General features: G+C 37.0%; 1 protein-coding gene across 12 annotated transcripts; it reads right to left on the bottom strand.

Moving 5' to 3' along the window:
• Nucleotides 1-4,613: 4,613 nt before the first annotated feature.
• Nucleotides 4,614-11,698, bottom strand: LOC148877702 (rac-like GTP-binding protein 3). 12 transcript variants are annotated; one of them, XR_016098643.1, is made up of 4 exons: nucleotides 9,191-9,868; nucleotides 8,194-8,258; nucleotides 8,016-8,081; nucleotides 4,614-5,050 (listed from the first exon to the last, which is right to left on the bottom strand). XR_016098643.1 is itself a non-coding variant. In XM_088942442.1 (4 exons), the coding sequence occupies exons 1-3, from the start codon at nucleotides 9,661-9,663 to the stop codon at nucleotides 8,016-8,018; spliced, it is 246 nt and encodes an 81-aa protein (XP_088798568.1). In that variant the 5' UTR covers nucleotides 9,664-9,917; the 3' UTR covers nucleotides 4,614-5,050. The 12 variants fall into 12 exon arrangements, 4 of the variants coding, with proteins under 4 accessions (XP_088798568.1, XP_088798554.1, XP_088798578.1 ...); XM_088942442.1 differs by having other exon boundaries at nucleotides 9,549-9,917; XR_016098635.1 differs by lacking the exon at nucleotides 9,191-9,868 and adding an exon at nucleotides 11,161-11,698 and having other exon boundaries at nucleotides 4,656-5,050.
• Nucleotides 11,699-15,757: the final 4,059 nt, after the last annotated feature.

The following is a 15,757-nucleotide window of genomic DNA, read 5'->3' as shown; positions in this document are numbered from 1 at the left end:
AAAATAGATTTACCAACTCCTCTTTGTATCATTGAAAGCGCTCCTGCATTATAAATTCTCTTGTCCTTTAGTTCATTTTGTTGAGTTGCTGTAAGATTTGCTACATTTTCTGGTTCTTCATATCCAAGGACAACAATATCCCATAAATTCGAAGATAATAATAGGGTTTTCATTTTAATATACCAGAAATCATAGTCTTCTCCATAAAAAATTGGAACTTGGACTGTGCTGAAATTAACGACATTAGTGTTGGCCATGGTTTGCTCTTCACAATCAATTTTTGTTCAATTTTACTTGCACCCGAACTTCTCCAACGAACCTTGCAGCTTTGATACCACTTGTTGGGATTTGGCTATAGTTTCAGCTAAATGTTGGTGCATGCAAAGTGGAGAAACAGAGAACTTTCATGCAACAGATTGAAGTAAAAACAGAGCAAGAGAAAGGGCTAAAAATCACTTCATATGTATTCTGCTTTCTCTTGGTTAGAGTCATACAAGAATGACTTCTTTAACAAGCCAAATAAAAGCATCTTCAAGTACACCTTTTCAACTAACCTGTGTTTACAAAAAATAGAAAATGACCCAACTAAACTTACTTTTTTACCTACTGTAGAAAAAGACAAAATAAGAAGAGGGTTGGTTGATTTGGAAGAAGAATGAGGAGGAGGATAAAGGATGGTCGGTGGTGGTCTTACCTCACTAGATATGAGATTGGCGGCAACGGTTAGTATGAAGGTTGAAGGACAGAAGGAGTTCCTCGTACAACAATTTTGGTCGATTAGGGGTTGAAACAAAAGGGGTGTTTTTTGTCAAAAAAAAAAGCTCAAAGACCAAAATGGGAATCACATTCTGTGGGGGAGAGTCGGGAATGACAAGGTTTTTAAAACCGACGCAGAGAACGAACCAGTTAAGGATATGGTTCCCGGTCGAATGGTCCAATCGTTTGAATCGAATAGTCGACCCGCTCTGACAAAAAAATAGAAAATGGTCAAAACCGTTCGAACGGTTAACCACCTGGGTCAACGGTTTGCTGACCAAAATCAATGTTTTTTGGGAAAATCCGATTTTGGGGAAAAACAGAACCGATCACCTGACTGGTTCCCGGTTTTTCCAATCCTGTCCGGTTTTGAAAACCATGGGGAATGGCCATTCCCCCTTATGGGGGAATCCCATTCTAGGTGGAATGGGCCATTCTGATTCCGATTTTAGGCTCCTATTCTGATTTTGATTCTAAGCTCTTATTCTCTTGAACCAAACGGACCCTAAGATAATTGTTTGGCTACTATGGTAATGACATGGAAAGGCTGATTTCTAGATATTGGGATAGAAGCAAAATGAAATCTTCCCAACCTTTAGTTGAAGACCGAATGTTTGAAAGCATTGAAAACAAAGGATGGTTGCCCAACAGTGCTTAGGAGAGAGTTGATCAACTACTACAAGTAAGACTACAAGATACATCTCGTCCTTGGGAAGTGAACCAGGTGGTTAACTAATTCCGCACCCCTCCTATGATCCAAAGCTTCGGCCATAGCCACACTTGAGCATCACACTTTATAACTGAGTATTCTATTAGGGGTTCATCAGTCATTCTTAATCACCCATCATTTCTTATTTATTTCAAACTATGTCATTTTTAGTCTACCCTATCCCTTTTCTTTGATACATTGGAAAGGAAAGAAAGGCCAAAGATAAACAAGGAAAAGAAACAACCAAGATAAGCTACTATAAACACAAGGAAGATTTCTTCTAGCCACATCCATCTGAGCTAGATAGTTGAAGTCCCACGAGCCATGGAGATGAGAGAAGTAATTTTCACGAACTCGACCTTCATTCACTAGCCAATTAACAACGCAATTTCCTACTTTAGGAGTATGGTTGTAGGAGATTCTTGCCTCCAAATGGTAGGCTATTTGTTTGCAATCATCAACCAGAGAGAGGCAAGTTCATGGTACTTTAGACTTTCCTATAAAACAATGAGTCACCTTCTATTACAATGGACGAGGAGGTTATTTGCATGTCAAGTTTATGAGCCTCAAAGGCCACTCTTAGTTCAGCCACAATGATTGTTTGCAACTCCTATCTTGCTCGTCTTAGCCATCAAGACCTCCCCTCTATGGTTTCTCATGTGCACCCATAGGCGTATTTACCATCTTCATTTATAGATGCATCGAAGTTAATCTTTATGCATGGAGCCATGGTCCAGGGGGTGCTATCGATTCCACTTTATATCTAGCTCTACCAAAGGGAAGATGGAGAGAGGGCAGTTTACTTCAATAAAACCATTGGAGTAGCACCCCACTCTTGTAACTATTTCCTGAGGGCTTATTTTTAGAATTTTTTTTTCTTTTCATTCTTGTTCTTCCAAAGGAACCAACATAGGGTCACCATTCTTTATAAGAATCATTCTTTTTTTGTGCAGTTTTAACTCCAAGATATTGTTCCACCAATCAATGAAATTCTAATTTGGGTCAGCCAAAAGATGGTTGATGTATATCCCACTAACCTCCAAACTTGAGCTACAAATTGACACTTGGCTAGAATATGATCTTTTTTGTATGAGAAGACATAGGAAGACTTTTATCTTTTTTAGCACGTAGGATGTTGCGGAAGCAATTTATTGGTTTAACCATTACTTGGTTCAATCCGTTATTTTGCCTCAAGAAGTTATAAGCGATTTTCACCATGATTGCTCTACTTGGACAGGAACCCCAAATCCTCAAGTCTACTCTATCCCTTTTAGTTTCTTTTAATTGTAACAAACCACTTGTATATCTATAAAAACTATTATTATTTATCATTAATAAAATTCTTATTATTCTTATTTAGTATGGTTCATTAATAAAATTAATAATTTTTATTAATTACCTTCATCAGAATTTTATTTGAATTGTTGTTACCTTTGCAAGAATTAACTTCTATATGATAAATCCAACTTCAACTGTTGAAAACCTTATAATGAACTGCTATAACAGCAACAAAAAAAAAAATATATCACTTACTCTTACAGATATCTTGCAATGCATCCAATAATGTGAGCTTTAAGGTAACAGAAATAAAAAATTAACCCAACATATGGTGGGAATAAAGAAGAAAAAAAAACATCTTAATGATTAAAAACTAAACCAATGAAAATAGGTTAAAAATATTTTTAAAAAACAAGAAAATAGTGAATAAATTGCTTATCTATTTGCAAGTTGGAAATCTCTTTGTGCTGGTAATGTTGCCCAACATTGGTTATTGAGAACATATATAAGATGTACTTTCAAGGTTTTTTTTTATTTTAATAAATGAAAGGGTAAATTGCTAAAACCTCCCATAATTTTTTTCATTGTTGAACCCCATAAAGTTTGGTAAATGCAATCACCTCCCATGAATTTTTTGACACAGTTGCAAATAGACCCTCTATTAGAATTTTCTAACAAAAATTACAAAAATGTCCAAAACACCCATGTAGTTGCTTTTGACCGAAATGTTTATTTTCCAAATTTTTTCTTCATATCAATCACTACCCCAATCCCTTTTAATCTCTTTTTCGAAATTGATATATTTTCCAAAATTTCCCTTCATATCAATTACTAATTGCAACCTTAATTAAACTCTCTTTTTTGTTGTTCATAACATTTATTTTGTTCATAACATGTATTTTAGACATTTTCATACTACTTGTTAGAAGATTTTACAAAGGGGGTCAAAAAATTGTCATGGTTTATTTCCTAACTATTGAACAAAAAGAGAAATTTGTGTATTTTCACCAACAAGCATTAAATGGGTATGTTAAATAACATTTTTGCCATTGACTTCTTTAATAATTATGAAAAAAGAATGGAGGCTTGTGTCTTTCTTATAAAAAGCATTAAATGAGAAAGAAGAGTCATTTAATATTAAGCATTAAACTAGCGGGCGGGCCGCTGCTTTATAGGGGCTGATCATAAGGAATGTGAATTAAATTGTGCAAAAATAATAGTAAAACAAAACAAGCGATAATGTAAATTAGTTGTGTTGCGTATAGATGCAGCCCAAGTGCACAATTATCCCAACCCTCCATGACTCCCCACCACCACCAAAAAATGAAGGAAACGGAAAATAAAGGATTTAACTTATTCTCTCTTTCTTCTTCGTTGTAGGTCTTCCATTCCCACAAAATTGGATAACCATACTTCAACAATTTTGCCTTTAGAACCAGCCTTGATTAACCACAAATTTAAGTTGCATATATTGATGAATTGACCAATTAACAATTGGACACCTTGATTAACCTGAGTACCAAACGCCTACAAGTAGCTTTATTTTTACGAGCTCTTTATTAATTATTAGTAGCCATTTGAATGGTTTAGCTTTCGTTTGGAATCCAACCAAATACACCTTTCACAAATTTTAAGCATTTACTCAAATAAGCAATCTAAATTAAATGAAAAAAAATGAAACTCAACAAACAAAAAGCCAAAGATAAATATAAACTGAAACACGAGCATAGGATTCCACCAAACAAAAAGAGGAATCATCATGTGGTATTCAATAAATGCAAATGCCGAAATCAGCATCTGTTCCACAAGCTGATTCTGGGCTCATTAATATCTTTGCAGTCTACATCGACGCCGATAGAGTCCCACCATCTAAAGGAACAATTCTTTTTTTTTTTTTCAAAACATCAAGCTATTTAGTAAAGATGACAATGTATTTACAAGAATTCCCTACTCAGGGATGTCGAAACATAGATCCATCTTATAATTACAAGCAAAAAAAGGCAAAAATAAAGTGAGCTGTTTCAATGTCAATCCTACTGACAAGTAAGATTTTATATACATCAAAAACAGAAATAATGTTATTCATCTTTACTTGGCAGAAAAAATAAAACAGAAATTATGTTCTTCACAATCTTAAGTATCTTCTCAGCCCAATGGCATTCCAATTATGGCTGGTTCATCTATTTCATAACAACTCCATGGCTCCTATAACTACCCACCATTCAGCTTCAATGTTGCTTCTTTCCATGCATTGGTATTGTGAAGCAAATATAACCTTGTCACTTTGAAACTCAATTACTATCAGACCTATAGTAACATAATCTGTAAGTGGCTCATAGGATCCATGGACATCCAAAAAGCTTAATTATTGTAGAAATAATGTTATCTATAAGTTTACTATAAACAACGTATTTGTATTTGCATACTCAGATTATGCATTTATTTTTATAATTCTAGTATGTGCCCTCACAACTTCGATTACTAAATGATGGATATTTGTGAGTGGATTGGGAAGTCATTCCTGCGTTAACATACATAGAGCATTTGCCACAAGAGGATCTATGTTAAAAGCAAAATAAACATCTAATTTTCCTCTTACCTTTTTTATTATAGGAAAGCAAGATTATTTTAGGAGTTTCCCATACATCTTGTGGGACTCCGGCTATGATTCAACCTAAAGCTCAGTACTTACATATAAACAACATATATATGTGAGGAATGGTAAACAGGTCTATAGATTCACGAAGATTGCAGCCCCTAGTGGGTTACTCAATGAATTGAACCCTGGGATCATTAACTATGTGAGGAATAGTAAACAGGTCCATTCTATAATTGAGGCCCTAGTCAGATGTGAAAAGCTTGAAAATGGTCGCATTCAAAGCAGATCAGCAAGCCATTTAAAAAGAGGAAAGGAAGTAAATGATAGAAAGAAAGACCAAGAAAATGTTCATGATTTAGGAATTAGTCAACCTAATCATTCTCATGAAAATGAGAATGATGATGTTAGCAAGCCATCTTTGCTTGCAAAGCATCGGAAAGATCATGGTGGTAATTTTACAGCTTCAAGAGGCACCGGATTGGATGTCAATGCAACAGATGTCTCCAGCTCAGTTGATCAAGAATCATTTTTTCCTTATGAAATTTATGGTCATGTTAAATCTAGAGAGGTTTCGGAGTGTAGGAGCTCAACTGGGCCTTTGGAGGAAAATGACTCCTTGAAATTGTGGAAAGAGATGAAGCAAAATGGTTTCCTCTCATCTTCACATGGAGGCATACCAGTGAACAAAATGACTCAGGAAGTAGACAGGGTCCTTTATCCTTGGATAAACAAACTGTTTATTTGAGTTTAGATCATAAAGTTGGACACGGTGAAACATATGTAGTGGAGAGAGATTCATGACAATATTTCAGGTGCTTTGAACTTCACATCTGAATGTGCTGATAGTGCTCTTACAATTAAATTGTCATCAGCTACAAATGTTGCATCAGAAGATAACAACTCTGTGTCTAATGAGGAGTCGGTGAATCAAGTAAGTGCTTGCATTTTTGTATTTACAGACCTTTCCACCACTCAGGAAGTAGACAGGGTCCTTTATCCTTGGATAAACAAACTGTTTATTTGAGTTTAGATCATAAAGTTGGACACGGTGAAACATATGTAGTGGAGAGAGATTCATGACAATATTTCAGGTGCTTTGAACTTCACATCTGAATGTGCTGATAGTGCTCTTACAATTAAATTGTCATCAGCTACAAATGTTGCATCAGAAGATAACAACTGTGTCTAATGAGGAGTCGGTGAATCAAGTAAGTGCTTGCATTTTTGTATTTACAGACCTTTCCACCTCCAGAACCTTGCGTTCATGGATGCAGACATTTGGAAATTTTGTAGGATGATTAGACTTTCCTGTTGATTAGGCAGGAAGCTTGTATTTCTTGTTTTGAATTTGTACCTAAGTAGTTGAAGCTGTATTAGGCATTGGACACCTAGAACAAATTTTCAGACAGTGAAGGAATGAAACATCCTTCTAATGTGTTTTGATCATTTCAGGTGGCTGAGGGAGAACAGTACTTCAAATTATAGTCTCACAATGCCTTACAAACAGAATGACTAAAATGAAAGCCAAAAAGATGACTCTCCAAGCTATATAAAGAGCTGAATTTGAGCTAAAATGAAAGCCAAAATGAAAGTCCAAATAATGGGGGCATCATCTCAAACTGAAGAGCCCTTTTCAAGATTATTCATAAGAATCAAAATTGGACATCTTAGGAAAAAGCCTATGGGTATTGAGCCTTAACTCTGGTGGATCTACTTGTAATCATGATCTGCAACCAAAGTAGTTAAGTTTAGTTTGGATATAGGTTTTGACCTCCTTCAAAACGATTCTTTTAAGAAAAAGAAACTGTAGAAATTTCAAAATTTCAGACAAGATGCAAGGAAAAAGATCTGTTATATAAGAAAAGATTTTATATTCTTTCCTATTTTATCTCTTTTTTTCCACATTTGTTCTCTCAATAAATTACTTCCTATTTCTTCCTTTCTAATCTAAATTTCTAAAACCTTTCCCATTTCTCTTAGATCTCTATATATATTGAGTTGTATCTATATCTCATTTCAATGGCGATCAAAACCAGAATGAAATGTCAAAAGTTTGAAGGATTTCTATGAAACTAAAAACCTCTTTGTGCAACAAAAATTTGAAAGTATGCCCCCTTTTATATCTCATCTTTTGAACAGCTCCAATTTAGCTCCTAGAACTTAGGAGGATAAAAAAGATCCAAGGATTTTCTAGACCACAGTGTGGAGTGTAATATCATTGAATTTGACTTGTGATGCATAATTAAAGTTTTTTGAGCTCTCAGATTCCCTGTACTGAGACACCAAAAATCTCCAGGAAAACTACAAAGAGAAAGAAATGGGGATTCTGATTTCAGGGATCCTAGATAACAAAAAGGTGTTATATACCTTAGCCTTCCATTATGCTACAAATGATAAATATTTACCTTCTTGTTTTGATTCATTTTTTAATGCACTAATTTTCCAGTAAATTCCATCTTGTCTAGACAAAAGAATAATGTTAAAGATCAGACAGTTACAAATATCTGATGTGGCTAAATAGGGGTTCTCTCATCCTAGATCTGTCTAATGGTACCCCCCAAGGGAATTAATATTATGTTGCAATTCCATGATGTAGCTTGTCTTTATAATAACGGCAATGCAAAAATAAGGAACAGCTTGGGCTACAAAAGTAAGAACTTATTTTATTAGTACCTACTGAGTTTTTGAGCTACACTCAATATAATAAGCTGCACCTATCTGTTTCCGGAGTTCTTCTCCCTGAGAATAACAACAATAGAGTACAATTACCAAGAAAAAATATTTCAATCTTCCAGAGCAAAGGACTAATATATAACAAGATGGCCATACTCTACATGGAAAGAAATCATACCTGTGCAGTGGTTATAGGCACCAATCCAGGATGATCAGCCAAATAGTGTCTGTCTTCATGAAGATCTGAGAATCCATTGTATACTATAAGTCCATAGAAGACATAGGATAACAACATAAGTTTATCCTACACAGCACAGTGAGAAACAAGGGAAATGTATTCAACATAGTACTTAACATAAAAACATCATATAAGCTTCAGAACGTTATGTTCTACTACTACTATTTTCCAGCATGATATACCAAAGCTTCACCACTAGTGGTTTCTTATACCATCTAGCCAAAGATGCTATACACTGGATCAATCGGTTGCCCTGTTCAGTTACACAAAAGAACGGCATACTGCATAGATTGAACAACCTCTATATTGCTCCTGTAGATATAGACTAAAAGGAAGAACCCAAAAGAAAGGCATACTGCATACAGCAGGCAAGAACCCAAACGGTAGTACCAGAAGAACCCCCAAGCGGCAACAATGAAAAACACAATCTATATATTATTATACTATTTACCTAGGCAATCAAACACAACCGAAGCTTCAACAAGAACAAAGATAAAGAAAATAAAGGCATTCAAACACCAGAGCTAACATACAAACACCAGAAGAACAGCAGGCAAGAACCCAAACGGTAGTACTAGAAGACCCCCCAAGCGGAAAGAATGAAAAACATAATAAAATAGAACGAGAATGAACAACAGGCAAATACATAAGAAAATAGAACGAGAAATCTATATATTATTATATCTATTTACCTAGGCAATCAAACACAGTCGAAGTTTTAACAATAACAAAGATAAAGAAAATAAAGGCATTCAAACACCAGAACCAACATACAAACACCAGAAGAATAGCAGGCAAAACCCAAACGGCAGTACAGAAGAACCCCAAACGGCAAGAATGAAAAACATAAGAAAATAGAACGAAAAAATATATAAAAATATCAACTGGCAAATACATCTGCCGAAGAAGAAATGATTATGGCTGGAAATCTATCTACCTATCTATCTATCTAGGCAATCAAACACAGTCAAGCATGAGTGGCGGTAGGTTATCAAGCAATTGAACATGCAAGTGGCGGGTTTACGATGCAGCATGTACTACACGTCTAATACATGCTGGCCAGGGTCGTCAGATTAGGCCGTTCATTCTCCCATGCCAGGGTAGAGCGATCTTCTTCCTTCCAAAACAGAGCCATGTGATGGAAAAACAGAGAGGGCGAAGGTCGCCGAACTCAAAACAGAGCCATTCGTTCTCCCTGTCGTAAACTCGAAATAGTGACTGGGAGAACGAACGGCTCTATTTCAAGATTTCTATCTCGGATTTAACAGAGCCATGGCAAAACAGAGAGGGCTCGCCAGAAACTCGAAGGTCGTCGTTCTTCCATTCTCCCATTCTCCCTCGAAGATCGCTGGACTCTCCCATTCTCCCTCGAAGATCGTCGTTCTCCCTCGATCCCTCGAAGGTCGCCATTCATACCCTTGGTCGAAACCCTTGGGTTGTTGCATCAAGAAAAAGAGCAAGTCGCACTTATTACACGAGATAGAAAGAGAGAGAATGAGTGAGATAGGGAGATAGAAGGGAGTTTTCAGAAGTGAGAGGAGGACGATAGATAGACAGCAAGAGAGCGAGGGAAGTGAGGAAGTAGGAAGAGTTATAAAAGAGAGAGAAGAGTGGTGAGAGAGAGAGCGGGAAACTGGGAGAGAAAGAAGAAGTGTGTCGAAAGCAAGAGAGGAATAATGAGACGCGTGTCATTGATGGAATGAAAGTAGTGACACACATTTTCTGATAGAGATGAGAAAACAAGATTACATATTTATATTTTTTTATTCATACTTTAGAAATGGAGTATTTTTAATGTTACCAAAAACAGATTAAATTAAAAAATCGGGAACCGGTTAGGTGACCGGTTTCAACCTAGAACCACTTTTTTGGCAAAAATTCATTGATTTGGTGTGCGAACTGTTGACCCAAGCAGTTGAACCGTTGATCAGTTGATTAAGACAATGGTTTTGGGTGGTTTTTACTTTTTTACTTTTATTATTATTTTATTATTTTTTTATAAGAATGGGTTGTCTGTTCAACTCGAGAACTTGACCCCATAAGTTGAACCGTCGACCAGTCGATTCAGACAATGGTTTTTAGTCGTTTTTACCTTTTTTACTTTTATTATTATTTTTTTATTTTTTTATAAAAACAGGTTGTCTGTTCAACTGGAGAACTTGACCCCATAATGGTTCTTTATCCAATTTGGTTTTAAAAACCTTGGGCATTTTAGTCTAGTGAAATTTCTAAAAGCCAACTACATATATTCGTATTTTTATAGATAGTATAGATATAATGGATGCTATGTATGTATGAATGTATGTGTAAACGTTGAAAAAATACCAGCAATTCACTTCATGGCTAGCGAAAAGGAATCACCACCCATCAAAACAACTAACCGGGAGTGATGGGCCTCTTGAAATTGGATTTTGTGAATTTCATAAATTAATAGTGACTCCATACCATGGCTAGGTCGAGGTCATTCTAGGTAGGTTGAGAAAGAGAGGAGGAAGGGATTAGACACCCCTGTCTCTTGTGAGTGTGAATGCTGAAATTTCCCATTTATTTTGGATTCAAATCAAAGCTTTGAATCTATACTCTAACCGAGAAAGATATAAATAACGCTTCCCTTCACTTCTAGACCAACCCCTCTTGGACACAAGGGCCAGAGCAAAAGGGTAGGAAACCCCACCCCTTTTTATCCGGACCCACCACCCTTGGACTCGGTTAGTTGGTTTAACCTGTTAAGAGAGCATATCTACCCCTTCAACGCCAAAAAACACACTTATTCTCGAATTTGAACTTTTGAGCAAGATAAAAGACTAAACAAAGCAAAATAAACAAGAAAAAAAACAAAAGAAATGACTGTGCCTTAATCGCTACATCCATTTCGAAAGAGGCAGAGTATGAGGTAATTGGTTTTACCTCTTGTAGCCTTAGAACAGGTTGACGATGCTGCAAGATGACATAGGGATTCGATCCTCATTGATAATTTTCTTTAGATAGTGGCGTGGTGTTACAGCTCAGCTTCGAACAAGAGATCGTTGATGATAGACATGGAGAAGAAAAGGATTCCTTCTCTTGCTGAACCTTTCAATCGACGAGATATTTTTTCTGGAATTTGACAAGAAAGTAGAGACAAAACCATCAACCAGGGTTTTCTTCTTCCTCGAGCTAGCCTCAATTCGTTTCTCCCTCTTTTTCTCACCCTCAATTTCTCTCAAACTCTCTCTCTCTCTAAAACTGTTCTATCTCGATGAGCCCTTTGTAGACTTATTTTCTTTGCTTACTCTCCCTCTCAAATCTTCTCTCATCTTACCTTCTCTTCAAACTCCACCCATCTGACCTCTTTCGACCCCTTCTCATCTTACCTCTCCCTCCCTCTCTCTGAATTCTCAACTCGGCATCCCTTCGAAAGGGAAACAATGAGAGCCCCCCCTCCGCCCCCATTTATCAAGCCTCTTCTTATAATGGGAAGAAAGGGAGGCTAATAAACTTTTAGCAAAAAGAGGGGGGCTGATTTGGTAAATTAGGTTTTTGAGGGGGGGGGGGGTGATACAAGCCGGAGGGGGTGTTTAGCTAATTCAGGTTCAAAACGGTATTTTGGTAAATTACGGTCTGAATGGTAGTTTGGGAATTTGGGATGGAGAATACATTTTAGAAAATTGTGGATGAAGGGCAATTTCGTAAATTGGAATTTAGAAGGGGGAGTTCGGTAAATTAGGTATCAAGAGGGTGATTGGGGTAATTTGGGGTTTGAACGGGAAGGCTTAGAGGGGTATTTGGGTAATTTGCAGAATGAAAGGTATTTTGATAATTTGGAATGGGAAGTATTTTGGGAGTTTGGTTTGAGGGGTATTTTGGTGATTTAGAGGGAGGGGGTATTTTGATAATTTGGCCAAGGGGTATTTTAGGACTTTGTAGGAAGGGGTATTTTGAAAATTTTAGTCAATGGTATTTTGGGAAATTAGGGGATGAGGGGTACTTTTAGAATTTGGAAGCTGGGTATTTGGAATGGAGGGCATTTTGGTCATTTGGCATGAGAGACAGTTTTGGTGAATTGAAAAGATGGTAGTTTTTAGGTATTTAACATGAGGGTATTTTGGTAATTTGGTATGGGGATTTTGGGAATTTGGTACAAGGGGTGATTTGGTAATTTGGGTGAGGGGTATTTTGATAATTTGGTCAAGGGGAATTTTGGTAATTTGGTCAAGAGTATCAAGTGAGATCAATAGTGGATTTTGAGGATTTAGGGTTTGAAACTAAAGGGATGAGAGATCCATCATATGGATGGCCGAACTCTATAGGAGGGTAGGGCAAATTTTCAAAAGTTTTTCTCTCTCCCATTTGGGACTCACATTCCCTATTTTAGAAAACTGCATTTTCAATTATCGTTCTTGAATCCAAAACTGGACTAGATCTGAAACCAAAAGAGGAGTAGAGGAATATACTTGATACGGAGTAGTAGCAACCCCCAACGAAGGTGTTCACGCCCAAAGATAATACCAAGGACTGCTCCCACTAAAGATGACACAGCGTAGGGTGAAGCAGAATCAATAGGATGGTTTTTTATCAAGAACTAGGATCGTTCAGCAAGAATCGAACAGAGGCTGGTTAGCACGACTTCAAATTATTTATTCAACTAAGAAACAATATCAAAAATATTTCTTGATCAATTCCTCAAGAGGAGATCGAATTGGGTTGCTATGTTGTTATGTTGTCTAATTGAGGAATTCGCCCCCTTTATTTATAGCATTCTTAGGATCAGCCTCTTAATCTAATTAGAAGAGAGTTCCTTAATCTATATATGATATTTGGATATGGACTCTTCAATGGATAAGACTTATCGTATCCTTCAGCTAATTCTAATCAGATTATAAATCTTATCTTGCATATTTTTAATTAACTAACTTAAGCCTAGTTCGAATTGGGCTTTAGGCCCATTAAGCTTATGTGCTCACTTAACCCTTAACTTGCTACATAGTTGGCTCTCTTTATATGGCGTGTATGGCGTGAGACCCAAACATTTATCTACACATCAGACACATGGGTTCAACCCAGCTTTTTTTACAAGGCTTGGCTGAATTCAATGTAGGAGACAGTGAACCCTTGAGTCCATCACCATGGGCTCTTAATGGGCCCAACATTTACACTAAATGGTCATTGGGTGCAGCCACCTTATGAAAACCCATAGACTATGGGTAGATGCAAGATTAGGCCATCAAGTATTACCCTCAATGGTCTTACACTTAACCTCTCAGCCCATAATTATTAAACATTGCCTGACAAGAAAGGACATCTCCCTCGGCTACAAAGAATAGTGATGCACTCTCTACTCATATGGATCTTGGGAATTAAAACATTTTGCAAACATTTTGAAACCATAATATATATATATATATATATATATATAGATATAAGTATATCTTTATATAAATATATTTTGCAAAACAAATTTCAATGATTGAAATCAACTACCGGCAGTTTAGGTTTCCATCAGAGAGAGTGCATTCCCCGATCATTCACTTTGTCCGACAAAAGGGTTGATTTTGTCACTATGATCACCCACTCAAATGAATTCTTGGACTGTCCCAATATACCATACTTTTGACCCCCTCTAAGGATTTCACTAATTAGCATATTAAAGACAACCCAATCCGACACCTAGTGCAGTATCATAATCGAGTCTAGGGGTTAGGTGTAACAATCTAATTTTGCCCATTTATTTCCAAGGTGTAGGGCAATGCTATAATTTTGGTCCGGTTCAAGGTTTCAAGAAAACCTACACTGCATGTACCTCAGGTCTCACCTTGGCAATTGAGACAAGCCACCCCAACCAACTTGGCGGTACATCATTGTCAGCCTTGGCATGATAAATCTCCCCAGATTTATCTAACGACTGTGAAGATTCTAAACTAACACGAGTCTCATAAGTGTCAAATTTAAGGGTATTACACAGAAATACACCGTAATGACATAAATCAATTATGTACTTTTATTCATTTACAACATTTGATCAAGCCCGAGCTTGGCCCGACCATCGGGCTTATAATTGGGGTTTGAGCCTGACCCTCATAAAAACACAAAGCCCATGCTCAAACTCAAAGCTTGACCTAAAATCTCAACGATTAACATGCAATCCCCCTATTGTTTCAAGGAAGATCAAATTGATAAGAACAATAATTACTTCCTATTTTGGATAAAACATACACAAAAAAAGAAAGACAAAGGATGGATTAAAAAAAGTCATAATATTTTTTGATGCAGCGCAAGCTGTGACAAAAATCCAAAGTAAAAACAGTGGCAATTGGATTGAAACAATGCTTTTAAATCATATATACACTTTACTAAAATCCTTTTGAGGAGGTTCAGATAGAACATGTCCGGCGCGAATGAAACACCATAACTCTTTATAAATATTAGCTACATATGTAATAGTTTGACGGTCTCCTTTTCATATAAATAAAATTGCCAGCTTTGCTGGCCTTCTCTTGCCCCCCCTCCCCCCTCTCTCCCCCCCAAAAAAAACAAGAAAGAAAATTACATTTTGATTTGAGTAGTTGTCTAGTTGAGAAGCTTAACTAGACATGGTGGTGAGTGGTGATTTGTGATGAGAGAGAGAGAGAGGACATGGTGCCTTGTGGGCTGTGGCCAGTGGCCCCTATCATGGTGGTGAGTGGTGATTACTAAGGTGATAACACTAAACAGAACCGGATCAGATGAATTAGGATTGCCAGCCGTCGTTGCAGAAAATTGTTTGCCGGAGAGAAAGATGGAGGATGGCACTACTAACGTCCCTTGCCGCTGGTCACCGTTGTGGTATGTGGGTGTGTGTGACTAAAAACAGAGAAAAGTACGAAGATTGAAGACTTCGACTTCAAAACTTCGAATAAAGTTTTGGGTCAAGGTTTTGAGTTTGGATTACCTACATGTTCCAACTTCCAACCCTTTACCAACATCTTCTCACACCACGCATCTCACAATAAGGTTGGGACCCACCACAAAAGTGGGGCCTGCCATGTATGAGATGATGTTGGTTACGTGTTTTGTTCACATGTTATCCAGACTCTAGGGTTTTGGGTTAACTTAATAATAAAAACATTTAATATATAAAATATAATTTATATTTTTTATTATATAAAATAAAATTGGGTCAAACTTTTTTTTGATAAATCCCAAACCCAACTCGCGAAAAGCGGGCTTAGTGTTTTGGGCCCGAATTCAAGCTTGCAAACCTAAGAGCATGTTTTAGCCTGACCGAGAATGGGCTGGGCCGACCCGGCCCATGAAAAAGCCTAATCCTCACTGTCCATTTGCATGGACCGAAATGTAACAGCTTTGGGGTTCTAAGGTAGGCCCCACAAGGACAATCTATAAGTTATGTTATCCGGAGTCTGGAGAGCCCAAATCAGCTTCGACCTCCTTGGTCTTGACTCTTGACTATTGAGCGCTTCAAAGCAGCTAAACAAACTTAACCGACTCTTGAGCTCATCCCTCCCAATTGCCAAAGGGGCCTTAGTTC

The sequence above is a fragment of the Nelumbo lutea genome, chromosome 1 (assembly GCF_056320005.1).
Source record: "Nelumbo lutea isolate HS-2025 chromosome 1, American lotus-T2T, whole genome shotgun sequence".
Taxonomy (NCBI): Eukaryota; Viridiplantae; Streptophyta; class Magnoliopsida; order Proteales; family Nelumbonaceae; genus Nelumbo; species Nelumbo lutea.
This window is presented reverse-complemented; position numbering and strand designations above follow the sequence as displayed.

What these genes read in the sequence shown, in the direction of transcription:
- LOC148877702 (XM_088942428.1), bottom strand. Translation starts at nt 9,663, where the DNA reads ATGGCGACCTTCGAGGGATCGAGGGAGAACGACGATCTTCGAGGGAGA. An exon ending in CGACGACCTTCGAGTTTCTG is followed by an intron (nt 8,259 to 9,548) that starts GCGAGCCCTCTC and finishes ATGGATTCTCAG; the next exon opens with ATCTTCATGAAGACAGACAC. An exon ending in TGCCTATAACCACTGCACAG is followed by an intron (nt 8,082 to 8,193) that starts GTATGATTTCTT and finishes TGTTATTCTCAG; the next exon opens with GGAGAAGAACTCCGGAAACA.